The 20368-nt window shown below is 38.6% G+C and overlaps 1 protein-coding gene across 6 annotated transcripts in view; it reads left to right on the forward strand.

Annotated features, from left to right (window-relative positions):
- SYNRG (synergin gamma) overlaps positions 1-20368 on the forward strand; it is a 402787-nt gene that overhangs the window by 314590 nt on the left and 67829 nt on the right. For all 6 annotated transcript variants that reach the window (XM_053706889.1, XM_053706890.1, XM_053706891.1 and 3 more), the window contains one exon: positions 20052-20148. In XM_053706889.1, the coding sequence (XP_053562864.1) occupies positions 20052-20148 (97 nt within the window). The remainder of the gene's footprint in view (positions 1-20051; positions 20149-20368) is intronic.

Below are 20368 nucleotides of genomic sequence, written 5' to 3' on the forward strand. Positions count from 1 at the left end.
CTGTGATTTTCCTCTTACTCATTTACTGTACCCACACATATTATATACAGTTTTTCTCAACATTAAATGGACTTTCTAAAGATACCATTATTTTCATCATATCCTATAATTTACTATAATTTTTTTTTATAAAATATGATGAAAAAATGGTAAAAAAAATACACTTTCTTTCCTAAGACATGGAGAGTCCACGACATCATTCTAATTACTAGTGGGATATTCACTCCTGGCCAGCAGTAGGAGGCAAAGAGCACCACAGCAAAGCTGTTAAGTGTCTCACTTCCCTTACCCATAACCCCCAGTCATTCTCTTTGCCTTTATAAATGGAGGAGGTGAAGCTTGGTGTCTGAATATTTTTTTTTCCTTTTTTTGGGTACTTTTCCCTGCAAGCAAGGATTTGGGTTTAGCTGTGTCCATGTCAATCTCTTGAGTAAGAGTAGTGGTGGCTTTTAAGCAGTTAGGAAGTGGTGAGGTGGTCCTTACTTTGTTTTCCTAACATATTTGCTGCCCTAGTCATAGAAAGCCAGAGTTGGTTACTCTGTTCTTTCTTTTTCCACATGTCTGTAAGTATTATGTGTCCTTTCACGCCTGGTGAGCTTTCTTCCTGCCAGACAGCGAGATTGCAGGTAAGTGCTTTTGTCTTCTAGGTGTTGGAGACTTGCACTTTAAGATTTAACGCTGCAGTATATTGGGACAGTAAAATAATCCTTTCTTTCATGTAATTAGCAAGAGTCCATGAGCTAGTGACGTATGGGATATACATTCCTACCAGGAGGGGCAAAGTTTCCCAAACCTCAAAATGCCTATAAATACACCCCTCACCACACCCACAATTCAGTTTTACAAACTTTGCCTCCGATGGAGGTGGTGAAGTAAGTTTGTGCTAGATTCTACGTTGATATGCGCTCCGCAGCAAGTTGGAGCCCGGTTTTCCTCTCAGCGTGCAGTGAATGTCAGAGGGATGTGAGGAGAGTATTGCCTATTTGAATGCAGTGATCTCCTTCTACGGGGTCTATTTCATAGGTTCTCTGTTATCGGTCGTAGAGATTCATCTCTTACCTCCCTTTTCAGATCGACGATATACTCTTATATATACCATTTCCTCTACTGATTCTCGTTTCAGTACTGGTTTGGCTTTCTACAAACATGTAGATGAGTGTCCTGGGGTAAGTAAATCTTATTTTCTGTGACACTCTAAGCTATGGTTGGGCACTTTGTTTATAAAGTTCTAAATATATGTATTCAAACATTTATTTGCCTTGACTCAGAATGTTCAACTTTCCTTATTTTTCAGACAGTCAGTTTCATATTTGGGATTATGCATTTGAATTATTCATTTTTTCTTACCTTCAAAAATTTGACTCTTTTTTCCCTGTGGGCTGTTAGGCTCGCGGGGGCTGAAAATGCTTCATTTTATTGCGTCATTCTTGGCGCGGACTTTTTTGGCGCAAAAATTCTTTTCCGTTTCCGGCATCATACGTGTCGCCGGAAGTTGCGTCATTTTTTGACGTTATTTTGCGCCAAGAATGTCGGCGTTCCGGATGTGGCGTCATTTTTGGCGCCAAAAGCATTTAGGCGCCAAATAATGTGGGCGTCTTATTTGGCGCTAAAAAATATGGGCGTCGCTTTTGTCTCCACATTATTTAAGTCTCATTTTTCATTGCTTCTGGTTGCTAGAAGCTTGTTCTTTGGCATTTTTTCCCATTCCTGAAACTGTCATTTAAGGAATTTGATCAATTTTGCTTTATATGTTGTTTTTTCTCTTACATATTGCAAGATGTCTCACGTTGCATCTGAGTCAGAAGATACTACAGGAAAATCGCTGTCTAGTGCTGGATCTACCAAAGCTAAGTGTATCTGCTGTAAACTTTTGGTAGCTATTCCTCCGGCTGTTGCTTGTATTAATTGTCATGACAAACTTGTTAATGCAGATAATATTTCCTTTAGTAAAGTACCATTGCCTGTTGCAGTTCCTTCAACATCTAAGGTGCAGAATGTTCCTGATAACATAAGAGATTTTGTTTCTGAATCCATCAAGAAGGCTATGTCTGTTATTTCTCCTTCTAGTAAACGTAAAAAATCTTTTAAAACTTCTCTCCCTACAGATGAATTTTTAAATGAACATCATCATTCTGATTCTGATGACTCTTCCGGTTCAGAGGATTCTGTCTCAGAGATTGATGCTGATAAATCTTCATATTTATTTAAAATGGAATTTATTCGTTCTTTACTTAAAGAAGTACTAATTGCTTTAGAAATAGAGGATTCTGGTCCTCTTGATACTAATTCTAAACGTTTAGATAAGGTATTTAAATCTCCTGTGGTTATTCCAGAAGTTTTTCCTGTTCCTAATGCTATTTCTGCAGTAATTTCCAAAGAATGGGATAAATTGGGTAATTCATTTACTCCTTCTAAACGTTTTAAGCAATTATATCCTGTGCCGTCTGACAGATTAGAATTTTGGGACAAAATCCCTAAAGTTGATGGGGCTATTTCTACCCTTGCTAAACGTACTACTATTCCTACGTCAGATGGTACTTCGTTTAAGGATCCTTTAGATAGGAAAATTGAATCCTTTCTAAGAAAAGCTTATCTGTGTTCAGGTAATCTTCTTAGACCTGCTATATCATTGGCTGATGTTGCTGCAGCTTCAACTTTTTGGTTGGAAACTTTAGCGCAACAAGTAACAGATCATGATTCTCATGATATTATTATTCTTCTTCAGCATGCTAATAATTTTATCTGTGATGCCATTTTTGATATTATCAGAGTTGATGTCAGGTTTATGTCTCTAGCTATTTTAGCTAGAAGAGCTTTATGGCTTAAGACTTGGAATGCTGATATGGCTTCTAAATCAACTCTACTTTCCATTTCTTTCCAGGGTAACAAATTATTTGGTTCTCAGTTGGATTCTATTATCTCAACTGTTACTGGTGGGAAAGGAACTTTTTTACCACAGGATAAAAAATCTAAGGGTAAAAACAGGGCTAATAATCGTTTTCGTTCCTTTCGTTTCAACAAAGAACAAAAGCCTAATCCTTCATCCTCAGGAGCAGTTTCAGTTTGGAAACCATCTCCGGTCTGGAATAAATCCAAGCCTGCTAGAAAGGCAAAGCCTGCTTCTAAGTCCACATGAAGGTGCGGCCCTCATTCCAGCTCAGCTGGTAGGGGGCAGGTTACGTTTTTTCAATTTGGATCAATTCTGTTCACAATCTTTGGATTCAGAACATTGTTTCAGAAGGGTACAGAATTGGTTTCAAGATGAGACGACCTGCAAAGAGATTTTTTCTTTCCCGTGTCCCAGTAAATCCAGTGAAAGCTCAAGCATTTCTGAATTGTGTTTCAGATCTAGAGTTGGCTGGAGTAATTATGCCAGTTCCAGTTCCGGAACAGGGGATGGGGTTTTATTCAAATCTCTTCATTGTACCAAAGAAGGAGAATTCCTTCAGACCAGTTCTGGATCTAAAAATATTGAATAGTTATGTAAGGATACCAACGTTCAAGATGGTAACTGTAAGGACTATCTTGCCTTTTGTTCAGCAAGGGCATTATATGTCCACAATAGATTTACAGGATGCATATCTGCATATTCCGATTCATCCAGATCATTATCAGTTCCTGAGATTCTCTTTTCTGGACAAGCATTACCAGTTTGTGGCTCTGCCATTTGGCCTAGCTACAGCTCCAAGAATTTTTACAAAGGTTCTTGGTGCCCTTCTGTCTGTAATCAGAGAACAGGGTATTGTGGTATTTCCTTATTTGGACGATATCTTGGTACTTGCTCGGTCTTTACATTTAGCAGAATCTCATACGAATCGACTTGTGTTGTTTCTTCAAGATCATGGTTGGAGGATCAATTTACCAAAAAGTTCATTGATTCCTCAGACAAGGGTAACTTTTCTGGGTTTCCAGATAGATTCAGTGTCCATGACTCTGTCTTTAACAGACAAGAGATGTCTAAAATTGATTTCAGCTTGTCGAAACCTTCAGTCACAATCATTCCCTTCGGTAGCCTTATGCATGGAAATTCTAGGTCTTATGACTGCTGCATCGGACGCGATCCCCTTTGCTCGTTTTCACATGCGACCTCTTCAGCTCTGTATGCTGAATCAATGGTGCAAGGATTACACAAAGATATCTCAATTAATATCTTTAAAACCGATTGTTCGACACTCTCTAACGTGGTGGACAGATCACCATCGTTTAATTCAGGGGGCTTCTTTTGTGCTTCCGACCTGGACTGTAATTTCAACAGATGCAAGTCTCACAGGTTGGGGAGCTGTGTGGGGATCTCTGACGGCACAAGGAGTTTGGGAATCTCAGGAGGTGAGATTACCGATCAATATTTTGGAACTCCGTGCAATTTTCAGAGCTCTTCAGTTTTGGCCTCTTCTGAAGAGAGAATCGTTCATTTGTTTTCAGACAGACAATGTCACATCTGTGGCATACATCAATCATCAAGGAGGGACTCACAGTCCTCTGGCTATGAAAGAAGTATCTCGAATTTTGGTTTGGGCGGAATCCAGCTCCTGTCTAATCTCTGCGGTTCATATCCCAGGTATAGACAATTGGGAAGCGGATTATCTCAGTCGCCAAACGTTGCATCCGGGCGAATGGTCTCTTCACCCAGAGGTATTTCTTCAGATTGTTCAAATGTGGGAACTTCCAGAAATAGATCTGATGGCGTCTCATCTAAACAAGAAACTTCCCAGGTATCTGTCCAGATCCCGGGATCCTCAGGCGGAGGCAGTGGATGCATTATCACTTCCTTGGAAGTATCATCCTGCCTATATCTTTCCGCCTCTAGTTCTTCTTCCAAGAGTAATCTCAAAGATTCTGAAGGAATGCTTGTTTGTTCTGCTGGTAGCTCCGGCATGGCCTCACATGTTTTGGTATGCGGATCTTGTCCGGATGGCCTCTTGCCAACCGTGGACTCTTCCGTTAAGACCAGACCTTCTGTCTCAAGGTCCTTTTTTCCATCAGGATCTGAAATCCTTAAATTTAAAGGTATGGAGATTGAACGCTTGATTCTTGGTCAAAGAGGTTTCTCTGACTCTGTGATTAATACTATGTTACAGGCTCGTAAATCTGTATCTAGAGAGATATATTATAGAGTCTGGAAGACTTATATTTCTTGGTGTCTTTCTCATCATTTTTCTTGGCATTCTTTTAGAATACCGAGAATATTACAGTTTCTTCAGGATGGTTTAGATAAGGGTTTGTCCGCAAGTTCCTTGAAAGGACAAATCTCTGCTCTTTCTGTTCTTTTTCACAGAAAGATTGCTATTCTTCCTGATATTCATTGTTTTGTACAAGCTTTGGTTCGTATAAAGCCTGTCATTAAGTCAATTTCTCCTCCTTGGAGTTTGAATTTGGTTCTGGGGGCTCTTCAAGCTCCTCCATTTGAACCTATGCATTCATTGGACATTAAATTACTTTCTTGGAAAGTTTTGTTCCTTTTGGCCATCTCTTCTGCCAGAAGAGTTTCTGAATTATCTGCTCTTTCTTGTGAGTCTCCTTTTCTGATTTTTCATCAGGATAAGGCGGTGTTGCGAACTTCTTTTGAATTTTTTCCTAAAGTTGTGAATTCCAACAACATTAGTAGAGAAATTGTGGTTCCTTCATTATGTCCTAATCCTAAGAATTCTAAGGAGAAATCGTTGCATTCTTTGGATGTTGTTAGAGCTTTGAAATATTATGTTGAAGCTACTAAGTCTTTCCGAAAGACTTCTAGTCTATTTGTTATTTTTTCCGGTGCTAGAAAAGGCCAGAAAGCTTCTGCCATTTCTTTGGCATCTTGGTTGAAATCTTTAATTCATCTTGCCTATGTTGAGTCGGGTAAAACTCCGCCTCAGAGGATTACAGCTCATTCTACTAGGTCAGTTTCTACTTCCTGGGCGTTTAGGAATGAAGCTTCGGTTGATCAGATTTGCAAAGCAGCAACTTGGTCCTCTTTGCATACTTTTACTAAATTCTACCATTTTGATGTATTTTCTTCTTCTGAAGCAGTTTTTGGTAGAAAAGTACTTCAGGCAGCGGTTTCAGTTTGAATCTTCTGCTTATGTTTTTCATTAAACTTTATTTTGGGTGTGGATTATTTTCAGCAGGAATTGGCTGTCTTTATTTTATCCCTCCCTCTCTAGTGACTCTTGTGTGGAAGATCCACATCTTGGGTAATCATTATCCCATACGTCACTAGCTCATGGACTCTTGCTAATTACATGAAAGAAAACATAATTTATGTAAGAACTTACCTGATAAATTCATTTCTTTCATATTAGCAAGAGTCCATGAGGCCCGCCCTTTTTTTGTGGTGGTTATGATTTTGTATAAAGCACAGTTATTCCAATTCCTTATTTTATATGCTTTCGCACTTTTTTATCACCCCACTTCTTGGTTATTCGTTAAACTGAATTGTGGGTGTGGTGAGGGGTGTATTTATAGGCATTTTGAGGTTTGGGAAACTTTGCCCCTCCTGGTAGGAATGTATATCCCATACGTCACTAGCTCATGGACTCTTGCTAATATGAAAGAAATGAATTTATCAGGTAAGTTCTTACATAAATTATGTTTTATGACATAGGATTGCTGAGACAGTGGGCAGGCACATATGTATGTGGAGGCTGGAGGTTAAATTTTCTCTTTATTTGGGGAAGTTTTCCCTATGGGGCTCTTATGTTAAACTTTTGAGGCAAGCTTTTATTTGGGGCATGTTGTGGAATCGGTGGGGACAAGCTTTTCCTTCATTAGTCTGCTTATATTTAGGCAAATCTAGAAGATTGTTAGTTGTTCCTGTAAGAGGACAGTTAGAGCTAGTCAGGGCAGCCACTAGAAATTTTGGGGCACCTGACTTAGTCAGCCCCCCCCCCCCCCCCCTTTGACATGTGCAGTTTTTGACCAAGTGACTAAAACGTATATGAACTTTATTCTTAAGTGTAGTCCAACTTGAAAATGTTGTAAAGGTAGTAACACACAAACACAAAAACACACAGACACACTCATACACTGAAACACACACTCACACATAAGGATTCACATATAGACACTCTAGCAGACATGCAAAGAAACACACAAACACATTCAGACACAAGCACCCAAACAGACACTTATTTACATTGACCTGACAAGTAATGAGGTAGACTACAGTTTTGTCAAAAAAGGAGATTTATAAAACAAAATATGGAGTTCTGATTTTCTTTTTGTCAAGGAAGATGCCAACTAAATGATAACAGCATGCAGTGCCTGAAAGGAAGGGCCCTGAACTGCCTAAACAATAATTTAAAGGTTAAATTGTGGATTGGTGACTTCTGGAAAGGTCTCATTAGTCTCAAAGTCTGTAGAAAGATGTGAATAATCAGTAGTAAGGTCAAAATGTCCTAAAACGGGACAATGGACACATACACCCAAGGAAACACCGACAGAGACAGCCTCAGAAAACACACACCCACACACACAGCCACCCACAGAAAACACACACACAGAGAGACACCCACATAAAACACACAGACATACACACACTCTCACAGAGACTCCCACAGAAAATGCACAGACATACAGACCCTCACCGAGACACCCACAGAAAACACACAGCCATACGCACACACCCTCCCAGAGACATCCACAGAAAATATATATTAATAAAAAAAACTCATATCTGCCAAAAGGGCACCTACCATTTGTGTATTGAGGAGGAAACATTTCTGCATGGCTTTAAATATAGAATTTCTACAGCATTGCCAAATAATCATAAATACACTGCTGCATATTGCTAAAAAAAAAAATGTGTTTTTATGGACCCCTGGCCCCACCATTCAACTACTACCACACTGAAGTTACAATCTGAAATTGCACAAAGAAATAAAAAACATTTACTAAGTAAGTCCTACCTCCTCTGCAAATGAAAGTGATCTGCCATCTGACGCACACACTTAAGTGCCAAGTCTCTCACACTGTGCATAGTGGTTTAGTGCACACTCAGAAATCCTCTCAAATGCTAATGCTTTACTCCTAGTAATAACATTTCCCACGCTCAATAGCACTCTGTTGTAGTACCCTCTGGTGGCTGCCAAAATTAAATAATTTTTTTTAAATGTTGTTTTTGTCTCATGGGGCCCCCTGTCCCATTGGGCCCCTGGCAGGAGTCACCCCTGTCACCCCCTGATGTTGGCACTGGAGCTAGTAATGGCTTTTTCTTCTTTACTCTGCAGAGAACGCGCGCTTTTAGTTAGATGTGCAGTTCCTCTCTGCCGGTCATGTGATCTCCTTCTCTTCCGATAGTTCAGAGCGGAGTGGCGTCAAGTAGTAGTTGCTTTTTCTGTTGTTCTGTGTCGGCTGATGCAGCAGATGAAAGCGAAGTCGCTAGCAGTCCTTGTACTACCAAAGAATTAGGATTCCTCTGAATTGCGGTAGGGCACCCCATGTTTTTGTCTCATGGGGCCCCCTGGCAGGAGTCACCCCTGTCACCCCCTGATGGTGGCCCTGGAGCTAGTAATGGCTTTTTTTTCTTTACTCTGCAGGGAACGCGCCCTTTTAGTCAGATGCGCAGTTCCTATCTGCCGGTCACGTGATCTCCTTCCCTTCCGATACTTCGGAGTGGCGTCAAGTAGTAGTTGCTTTTTCTGTGTTGGTTGATGCAGCAGATGAAAGCGAAGTCGCTAGCAGTCCCTGTACTACCAAAGAATTAGGATTCCACTGAATTGCGGTAGGGCACCCCAGACTGTGTAGAGGTCCTAGATTTTTCTTTCCTTGTAGCAGTTTTGTTTTTATTTTCTTAGCGTATTAACACTTAAGAGGAATTTAGAGCTCCTACTTAAAGTCACAGTAATTTTTATATTTTGACAGTAATCTTTATTTTAGAAATTTACTCTTTTAAATTTAGGGTATTTTTATTTTTTTGCAGCTATGGACATGGATCAAGAAGTTATTTCATTTGATAAATGTATTTTATGTCTAGAGGCCCAAATTGTTTTTCCTATTCAATGTTGTGCTACATGTTTAGATAGATTGCTAGAATGTAAAGATAAATGATTGCCCTCTGAGCCTAATGTCTCCCAGGATAATGCTGTTCAGGTTATGCCGCAGCTTTCTCCTCAAACATCCTAAGCCTCAATGGCATCACATACAGTGCCCTGTGGTTCCTCCCAGCCTCCTGGAGGCGTATATTTGCCTGTAGATTTTGTGGCAAAGATATCTTCTGTTTTATCTGCGGAATCTGCTTTTTCCATGTTGGGGAAGCGCAAGAGGAAATCTAAAAAAAATTCTGATTTGTAAGGTGTCTGTCGCCCCCTGCTGCTGCGAAGGTTGACCTCCATCCTAAGTCTGATGAGGAGGATACCTTGGTAGCTTCTGAGGGTGAAATCTCAGATTCTGACAGTATAATTCCTTTGACTGACTCTGAAGAGGTACACTTCAGATTTAAGCTTGAACACCTCTGTGTACTGTTAAAGGAGAGGTACTGGCTACTTTGGACGACTCCGATTCATCTTTCACTGTCAACCCTAAGAAATCTAGTAAGCTTAACAAATACTATGATGTTCCTTCCCCTGAGGAAGTGTTTCCTGTTCCAGACCGTGTCTCGGAGATCATTGCACAGGAGTGAGATAAGCCAGGGATATCTTTCTCCTCATCTCCCATTTTTAAAAAGAGGTTTCCTGTTGCTGACTCCATTTTAAACTCAAGGCGCACAGTGCCTAAGGTAGAAGGGGCTATTTCTACTCTGGCCAAGAGAACCACAATTCCTATTGAGGATAGCTGTTTCTTTAAAGATCCCATGGAAAAAAAGCTGAAGGCTTATTTAAAGAAAATGTATGTTCATCAGGGTCTACAATGGCAACCTGCAGTCTGTATTGCCACAGTGGCAATTGCAGGATCTTATTGGTGCAATGCTTTGTCAGAGTTAGTTTTAGAGGAAACTCTGTTGGAGGAGATCCAAGATGGGATTAAGGCCCTAAAACTAGCCAATTCTTTTATTTCTGATGCGAACATGCAAGTCATTAGACTGGAAGCCAAGATGCCTGGCTTCACTTTTCTAGCCTGCAGGGCTTTGTGGCTAAATCTTGGTCAGCTGATGTTACCTCCAAGTCCAAGCTTCTGTTGCTACCTTACAAGGGTAAGACCCTGTTTGGTCCTGGTCTGGCAGAGATAATTTCTGAAATTACTGGTGGAAAGGGGTCTTTTCTACCACAAGACAAGAAGAATAGACCTAAGGGGCGTCAAAATTCTGATGGTGTCTCGTAGGAACACCAAGCTTCCAAGGTATGGTTCAAGGTCAAGAGATCATCAGGTTGCCCTGATAGATGCTCTGGCGGTACCTTGGGATTTCGATCTAGCCATACCCATTTCCTCCATTTGCTCTCCTTCCACGAGTCATTGCTCGTATCAGGCAGGAGAGAGCGTCTGTAATTATAATAGCTCCTGCATGGCCTTGCAGGATCTGGTTTGCGGACCTAGTGAAGATGTCATCTCTTCCAACTTGGAGGTTACCTCTGAGGAAGGACCTTCTAACTCGGGGTCCGTTCCTCCATCCAAATCTCATTTCTCTGAAGCTGACTGCTTGGAGATTGAACGCTTAGTTCTGTCTAAGTCGGTAATTGATACTATGATTCAGGCTCGTAAGTCTGTTACTCGTAAGATCTACCATATGGTATGGCCTAAATACCTTTATTGGTGTGAATCAAAGGGCTACTCTTGGACTAGGGTCAGGATTCCTAGAATTTTGTCTTTTCTCCAGGATGGTCTGGAGAAAGGGTTGTCAGTCAGTTCTCTGAAAGGTCAGATTTCTGCCTTATCTATTCTTTTACATAAGTGTCTGGAGGATGTGCCGGATCTTTAATCTTTTTGTCAGGCCCTGGTTAGAATCAGGCCTGTGTTTAAACCCGTTGCTCCTCCTTGGAGCCTTAAAGGGACAGTCAAGTCCAAAAAAACTTTCATTTTTCAAATATGGCATGTAATTTTAAACAACTTTCCAATTTACTTTTATCAACAATTTTGCTTTGTTCTCTTGGTATTCTAATTGAAAGCAAACCTAGGAAGGTGCATATGATAATTTCTAAGCCCTTGAAGACTGCCTCTATTTTATTTACTTTTCACAGCAGGGGAGAGCAAGCTCATGTAGGCCATATAGATAGCATTGTGATCACGCCCGTGGCTAGTGGCAGACACTGCACTAATTGGCTAAAATGCAAGTCAATTGATAATAACTAAAAGTCATGTGATTAGGGGCGGTCAGAAGATGCTTAGATACAAGTTAATCACAGAAGTAAAAAGTGTATTAATATAACAGTGTTCGTTTTGCAAAACTGGGAAATGGGTAATAAAGGGATTATCTATCTTTTTAAACACAAATTCTGGTGTTGACTGTCCCTTTAACCTAGTTCTTAGTTTTGCAGCAGGCTCCGTTTGAGCCAATGCATTCCATAGATATTAAGCTGTTATCTTGGAAGGTTTTGTTTTTCTTTCATGTAATTGGCAAGAGTCCATGAGCTAGTGACGTATGGGATATACATTCCTACCAGGAGGGGCAAAGTTTCCCAAACCTCAAAATGCCTATAAATACACCCCCCACCACACCCACAATTCAGTTTTACAAACTTTGCCTCCTATGGAGGTGGTGAAGTAAGTTTGTGCTAGATTTCTACGTTGATATGCGCTTCGCAGCATGCTGAAGCCCGGTTTTCCTCTCAGAGTGCAGTGAATGACAGAGGGATGTGAAGGGAGTATTACCTATTGAATGCAATGGTCATCCTAACGGGGATCTATTTCATAGGTTCTCTGTTATCGGTCGTAGAGATTTCTTCTCCTACCTCCCTTTTCAGATCGACGATATACTCTTATATACCATTACCTCTACTGACTCTCGTTTCAGTACTGGTTTGGCTATCTACTTTATGTAGATGAGTGTCTTTTGGTAAGTATATTTCCTTTTATTTATGACTTTCTCAGCTATGGTTTGGCACTTTCTAAATTGTGGGCTGTTAGGCTCGCGGGTGCGCAAAATGCTATAATTTATTGCGTCATTTTTGGCGCGAGAATTACGTATGTTGACGTATTTTCATCATTTCCGGCGTCTTAGTTGGCGCCGAGAATTTTCACATAGTTGCGTCATCTATGACGCTCGTGTCTGTTACAGACGTTCTTGGCGCCAAAAAATACCTTGTCAGTTGAGTTGTCATACTTGGCGCCAGATTTCTGATATTATTTAAGTCTTTATTTTCATTCTGCTTCTGGTTTTCAGGGCCTTATTTTGTTTGCCTTTTTTTCCCATTCCTGAAACTGTCATTTAAGGAAATTGATATTTTGCTTTATATGTTGTTTTTTCTCTTACATTTGCAAGATATCTCAAAAACTGTTCCTGTATCAGAAAATACTGTTGGATTCCTGATGACTGTTATCAGTCCTACCAAAGCTAAGTTCATTTATTTTTCTGTTATGAATTTTTATCTTTAGCTATGGTTTGTAATAAGTTATCATGATAAGCTTTTACATGCAGAGTCCATTAGTATTAATGCATTATCTATTGCTATTCTTTTTACATCTAATGTACAAAATATACCTAGGAATTTATAAGAATATTTTTCTGATTCTATCCTAAAGGCTTTGTCTGCCATCCCGCCTTCTAATAAAATGTATAGGTCTTTTTTTAACTTCTCATTTAGTTGATGAATTTTCAAATGACCGATAACATACTGAATTATCCTTCTCTGATGATGTTTTTTCTCAATCAGCATATACTTCATCAGATATTGACACTAACAAATCTACTTTTTTACTTTTAAATAGAGTACATTCGTTCTTTGTTGAAAAGGTGTTGATTATATTGGATATTGAGGAGACTAGATCTTTTGATTTTAAGACTAGCTAACATTTAAATTCTGCTTATTAACTTCCTGTGGTTTGTTCAGAGGTTTTTTTCCAGTTCCTGATACTAGGGAATGGAATAGGCCTGGGACTTCTATTTTTCCTTCTTTAAGGCTTTTAATTTGTATCCTTTACCAGCAATTAGTTTAGAGTTTTGAGGAAAGATCCCCAAAGTTAATGGGGTTATCTCTACTCTTGCTAAACATACTACTATTCCTATAGAAAATAGTATTTATTTTTTAAAGTTCCTTCAGATGGGAAACTTGTATCTTATCTAAGGAAAATTATTTTATTTTCAGGACCTTTTCTTAGGCCTGCAATTTATTTGGCTGATGTTGCAACTGCTTCAACTTTCTGGTTGGATACTTTAGTGCAACAAATATCGGATTATGATTTGTTTAGCATTGTTAAGTTGATCAACATGCTAATAATTTCATTTTTTTGATATTTTCACAATTGAGGTTAATTCTTTTTTTCCAAGGTAATTATTTGGTTCACAATTGGATTCAATTCTTTCAACTGTTACTCTGGGGAAGGGAGTTTTTTTGCTTCAAGATTAAGTTTTAAGAGTAAATCTTAAGCTTATATTAGTTTTTGTTCTTAATAAGGAACGGAATCCTAATTATTCTCCAAGTAACATGTTTATAATTGGAAGCTTTCTTCAACATGGAATGAATTCAAGCCATTTAAAAGATCAAAGTCAGCCCCCAAATTTGCATGTAGGTGCGGCTCTTATTCCAGCTTAGCTGGTAAGGGGCAGGTTAAGACTTTTTTTTAATTTGTTTGGTTCAATTCGGTCCAAACTTCTTAGATTGGGGTACAGAATAGGATTCAGAGTAAAACCGCTTGTGAGAAGTCTTTTTCTCTCTAACATATTCCAGCTATTCCAGTAAAGGCTCACACTTTCCTGAAGTGTGTTTCAGTCCTGTATGTTTTGGGTACTTGTGAAGCGCGGTTGGTCACCCGTTGGGGTCTCAAGGCGCTGCTCAGACCTGGAGTTATCTGGGGTATTCTTACCAGTTCCATTTCAGGAACTGGGTTTGGGGTTTTGTTCAAAACTATTCATTGTCCCAAAGATAGAAAATCTTTTTGAATTGTCATATAAGAGTACCATCTTTCAGAATGGTGTTTATATGGTCTATTCTGCCTTTTGGTCAGCAAGGACATTATTTGTTTACAATAGATTCAATAGATGCATATCTTCATATTCTGTATTCATTCAGATTATTTTCATTTTCTGAGATTCTCTTTTTTAGACAAGCATTACCAATTTGTTGCTTTTCCTTCTGGCCTAGCGACAGCTCTAAGAATCTTTTCAAGGTTCTCAGTGTTTCCTTATTTGGACGATCTCGTGGTACTTGCTCAGTCTTTTCGTTCTGCAGAATCTCATACGATTCAACTTTTGTTTTTTTTCAAAGACATTGTTGGAGGATCTTTTTATCAAAAGCTCCTTGATTCCTCAGACAAGGGTCACCTTTTTTAGGTTTCCAGATAGATTGTGTCAATGTCTTTGTTTCTAACAGACAAGAGACAATTATATTGGGTTCAGTTTGTCGGAACCTTCAGTCTCTATTATTTCCTTCTGTAGCTATATGCATGGAAGTTTTAGGTCTCATGGCTGCAGCATTGGATTCGTTTCCCTTTGCTCATTTTCATATGAAACCTTTCCAGTTTTTTATGCTGAATTAATAATGCAGGGATTATTCTAGGATGTCACTTTTAATATCTTTGAATCCCAATATTCAACTAACTTTGACTTGGTGGTTAGATCACCATCATATAGTTCTACGGGTCTCTTTGGTTCATACAACCTGGACCATGATCACAACAGATGCAAGTCTTTTAGGTTGGGAGGCCGTCTGGGGATCTCTGTCAGCACAAGGGGTTTGGAAATCTCAAGAGGCGAGATTACCATTCAATATTTTGGAACTCTGTGCGTTTCTCAGAGTTCTTCAGTTTTGGCTTCTTTTTGAAGAGAGAGACGTTTATTGGTTTTCAGACAGACAATGTCACAACTGTGGCATATGTGAATCATCAGGGTGGGACTCTCGGTCCTTAGGCTGTGAAAGAAGTATCTCGGATACTTGCTTGGGCTAAATCCAGCTCCTGTCTAATTTCTGCGGTCTATATCCCAGGTATTGACAATTGGGAAGCGGATTATCTCTGTTAATCAAGCTTTACATCCGGGAGAATGGTCTCTTCACTCAGATGTGTTTTTTTCGAATTGTTCAGATATGGGGGCTTCCAGAAATAGATCTGATGGCATCTCATCTAAACAAGAAACATCCCAGGTACCTATCCAGGTCCGGGGATCCTCAGGCGGAAACAGTGTATGCATTGACACTTCCTTGGAGTTATCAACCTGCCTGTATTTTTCCGCCTCTGGTTCTTCTTTTAAGAGTGATTTTCAAAATCATCATGGAGCAATCGTTTGTGCTGCTGGTACTCCAGCATGGCCGCTTAGGTTTTGGTATATGGTTCTTGTTCGGATGTCCAGTTGCCAACCTTGGTCACTTCCATTAAGGCCAGACCTTATATCTTAAGGTTCGTTTTTTCCGTCAGGAACTCAAATTATTAAATTTGATGGTATGGAAATTAAACGCTTACTGCTTAGTCATAGAGGTTTCTCTGACTCAGTGATTATTACTATGTTGCAGGCTCGTAAATCTGTGTCTAGAAAGATTTATTATCGAGTTTGGAAGACTTACATCTCATGATGCTCTTCTCATAAATTCTCTTGGCATTCTTTTAGAATTCCTAGGATTTTACAGTTTCTTCAGGATGGTTTGGATAAGGTTTTGTCTGCAAGTTCCTTGAAAGGACAAATCTCTGCTCTTTCTGTGCTGTTTCACAGAAAAATTGTTAATCTTCCTGATATTCATTGTTTTGTTCAGGCTTTGGTTCGTATCAAGCCTGTCATTAAGCCAATTTCTCCTCCTTGGAGTATTAATTTGGTTCTGAGGGCTTTACAGGCTCTTCCATTTGAGCCTATGCATTCTTTGGACACTAAATTACTTTCATGGAAAGTATTGTTCCTTTTGGCCATCTCTTCTGCTAGAAGAGTTTCTGAATTATCTGCTCTTTCTGATTTTTCATCAGGATAAGGCGGTTTTGCGGTCTTCATTTTAATTTTTACCTAAAGTTGTGAATTCTAACAACATTAGTAGAGGAATTATTGTCCCTTCCTTGTGTCCTAATCCTAAGAATTCTTTGGAAAGTTCCTTACATTCTTTGGATGTGGTAAGAGCTTTGAAATATTATGTTGAAGCTACTAAGATTTCAGAAAGACTTCTAGTCTATTTGTTATCTTTTCTGGTTTTAGGAAAGGTCAGGTCAGACTTCTGCCATTTCTTTGGCATCTTGGTTAAAGCTTTTGTTTCATCATGCTTATTTGGAGTCGGGTTAATCCCAGTCTCAGTGGATTACGGCTCATTCTACTAGGTCAGTTTCTATTTCCTGGGCTTTTAAGAATGAAGTTTCTGTTGATCAGATTTGCAAAGCAACGACTTGGTCTTCTTTGCATACTTTTACTAAATTCTACCATTTTGATGTTTTCTCTTCTTCAGAAGCAGTTTTTTGTAGAATAGTACTTCAGGCAGCTGTTTCAGTTTGATTCTTCTGCTTATTTCAGTTTTTTTCATTATACAGATTAAAACTTTTGATTTGGGTTGTGGATTAATTTTTCAGCGGAATTGGCTGTCTTTATTTTTATCCCTCCTTCTCTAGTGACTCTTGCGGGGAGTTCCACATCTTGGGTATTTGCTATCCCATACATCACTAGCTCATGGACTCTTGCCAATTACATGAAAGAAAACATAATTTATGTAAGAACTTACCTGATAAATTAATTTCGTTCATATTGGCAAGAGTCCATGAGGCCCACCCTTTTTATGGTGGTTATGATTTTTTTGTATAAAGCACAATTATTCCAATTCCTTGTTGATGCTTTTGCTCCTTTCTGATCACCCCACTTCTTGGCTATTCGTTAAACTGAATTATGGGTGTGGTGGGGGGTGTATTTTGAGGTTTGGGAAACTTTGCCCCTCCTGGTAGGAATGTATATCCCATACGTCACTAGCTCATGGACTCTTGCCAATATGAAAGAAATGAATTTATCAGGTAAGTTCTTGCATAAATTATGTTTTTTATTGCTATTTCTTCTGCTTGGAGAGTTTCCGAACTCTCGGCTTTGCAGTGCGATTCGCATTACCTTATTTTTCATGCGGATAAGGCAGTCCTTTGTACTAAATTGGGGTTTCTCCCTAAGATGGTTTCGGATAAAAATATTAATCAGGAAATTGTTGTCCTAATCCTTCCTCTTATAAGGAACATCTGTTGCACAACTTGGATGTTGTGCACGCTCTAAAATTCTACCTAAAGACTACTAAGGATTTTTGCCAGTCTTCTGCCCTGTTTGTTTCTCTGGAAAGCATAAGGGTTTCCCTCTGGTTGAGAAGTATGATTTGTTTTGCTTATGAGACTGCTGGACAGCAGCCTCCTGAGAGACTTACAGCTCATTCTATTAGGGCTGTATCCTCTTCTTGGGCTTTCAAAAATTAAGCTTCTGTGGAACAGATTTGCAATGCTACAACTTGGTCCTCTCTGCATACTTTTTCCAAATTCTACAAATTTGATACTTTTGCCTCGGCTGAGACTTCCGTATTGGTTCCCATCACTAATTAGAATGATGTTGTGGACTCTCCATGTCTTAGGAATTTATGCTTACCTGATAAATTTATTTATTTCTGGACATGTAGTGTCCACGACCCCACCTTAGATTAGGCAGTCATTAGACCTCTACACCTTTGTGTTATCATCTTTTTTTCATTTCTTTTTGGCTGAATGACTGGGGGTTATGGGTAAGCGAAGTGACACTTAACAGCTTTGCTGGGGTGGTCTTTGCCTCCTCCTGCTGGCCAGGAGTAATTATCCCACTAGTAATTGGAATGATGCCGTGGACTCTCCATGTCCGGAAAGAAAGAAATTTGTCAGGTAAGCATATATTTTGTTTTTTCTAACTTTGACCCCCAAAATCTGTTACACATCAACAACCACCAAAAAACACCCATACTAAATAGTTTCTAAATTTTGTCCTGAGTTTAGAAATACCCAATGTTTACATGTTCTTTGCTTTTTTTGCAAGTTATAGGGCAATAAGTAAAAGTAGCACTATTTCCAAACCATTTTTTTTCTTCTCAAAATTAGCGATAGTTACATTGGAACACTGATATCTGTCAGGAATCCCTGAATAACCCTTCACATGTGTGTGTGTATATATATATATATATATATATATATATATTTATTTATTTTTATTATTTTTTTCGTAGACAACCCAAAGTATTGATCTAGGCCCATTTAGGTATATTTCATGCCACCATTTCACCGCCAAATGCGATCAAATAAAAAAAATAGTTAACTTTTTCACTAACTTTAGCTTTCTCACTGAAATTATTTACAAACAGCTTGTGCAATTATGACATAAATGGTTGTAAATGCTTCTCTGGAATCCCCTTTGTTCAGAAATAGCAGACATATGTGGCTTTGGCATTACTTTTTGGTAATTAGAAGGCCGCTAAATGCCGCTGCGAACCACACTTGTATTATGCCCAGCAGTGAAGGGATTAACTAGGTAACTTGTAGGGTTAATTTTAGCTTTAGTGTAGAAAAAAAGGTTTTATATATTTTTTTATATAAAAATTAATTTTTCTGTATCGTAGCTTCCCCCCCCCTCAATACCCTCCCCGTCTCCGATCCCTTTTCCCCAAGTCTTATCCCACCCTCCCTCTGCATCCTTTACATTGCATTGAAAGATTGACTATATAGACTAAATAGCACGCTCACATGCTCCCGCCCCCCCCTCGCGCCCCCCCCCTCGCGTACTCTCGACTCCATTTCGGCAATACCGGAACCTGATCCAGCTGAGAAGGAACTGCTCCAGTGATCACGAAGAAAAATTGAGAGTAGGAGCAAATTTAAAAAGTTGCTTAAAATTGCATGCTCCAATTTACTCCTATTATTAATTTTACTTCGTTTTCTTGGTATCTTTATTTGAAAAGCAGGAATGTAAAGCTTACCACATCGCCCATTTTTGTTCAGCACCTGGGTAGCATTAGCTGATTGGAGGCTATAATAGAATACATTAGAAAGTTGCTTAAAATTTCATGCTCTATCTGAATCATGAAAGAAAAAAATTGTTTTCAGTATCCCTTTAAGTTTTTGCAATTTATCCACAAGCTCTAATAAATTACTTTCAAAACATATATTACCTACCTTGAATACGGTTTAAACCTGTGAAAATCAACATACTATTTAAATACTCGGTTAAAACAATTTTATCTACATATTTGTCCTTTAACCATGCACAAAAATACTAAACTTTCAAAAGAGATTCACAGAGATACTAAACATGTTTAGTGTGACTAGAGTCTTGCCACTTGGTAATCTTTTTCAGGTGTCCGTCTTATAATGATATCATAATAAAAAGTAGACTCTTGGTTCATCTTAGTCACAGGCAAAATGTATACACAAGCTTAACTTAAACCATACACAGTATTGTATAAAAAGGAAAAGACAAAAAACTACTGTAAATTTGGTTTTCCCCAAAAGGTTTTGATTGCTAAAAGGAAGACTTTTAAATGGACCTGGAACACTTAAAGGGACACTGAACCCAAATTTTTTTCTTTTGCGATTCAGATAGAGCATGCAATTTTAAGCAACTTTCTGATTTACTCCTATTATCAAATTTTCTTCATTCTCTTAGTATCTTTATTTGAAATGCAAGAATGTAAGTTTAGATGACGGGCCAATTTTTGTGAACAACCTGGTTTGTTCTTGCTAATTGGTGAATAATTTCATCCACCAATAAAAAACAGTGCTGTCCAGAGTTCTGAATAAAAAAAAACTTAGATGCCTTCTTTTTCAAATAAAGATAGCAAGAGAATGAAGAAAATTTGATAATAGGAGTAAATTAGAAAGTTGCTTAAAATTGCATGCTCTATCTGAATCATGAAAGAAAAAATTTGGGTTCAGTGACCCTTTAAGTGATTTTGACTGAATTTAGAAACTAGTTGTAATTTGTATTTTGTGTCTTTCTGTGGTACTGAATCAATTGCTTTTTTTTATTGCTCCATGTTTATATCATTATATATAAGAATATATATGGAAGATCCACTCATGTTATTTTATAATTTTAGGTAATAAAGAAAGCTAATGATACACTCAATGGAATTAGCAGTTCGTCTGTGTGCACCGAAGTTATTCAATCTGCACAAGGCATGGAATACCTGTTAGGTATGACTTCCTAGTCACTTTATGTTTTACATATATCTCTCTACATATACAACTGCATGATGTTACACGTGTGTTTGGAGCATTATGATGAAAAAGTGAGTGTGTAGATTAATCTTATTCTAGGAATGATTACTTTTAACAGTAATGGTTCATAATAATATTTGCCAGTCTATCTTTTTAAACAATAATTTTGGTGTAGATAATTTTATTACCCATTTCC

The sequence above is a fragment of the Bombina bombina genome, chromosome 3 (assembly GCF_027579735.1).
Source record: "Bombina bombina isolate aBomBom1 chromosome 3, aBomBom1.pri, whole genome shotgun sequence".
Taxonomy (NCBI): Eukaryota; Metazoa; Chordata; class Amphibia; order Anura; family Bombinatoridae; genus Bombina; species Bombina bombina.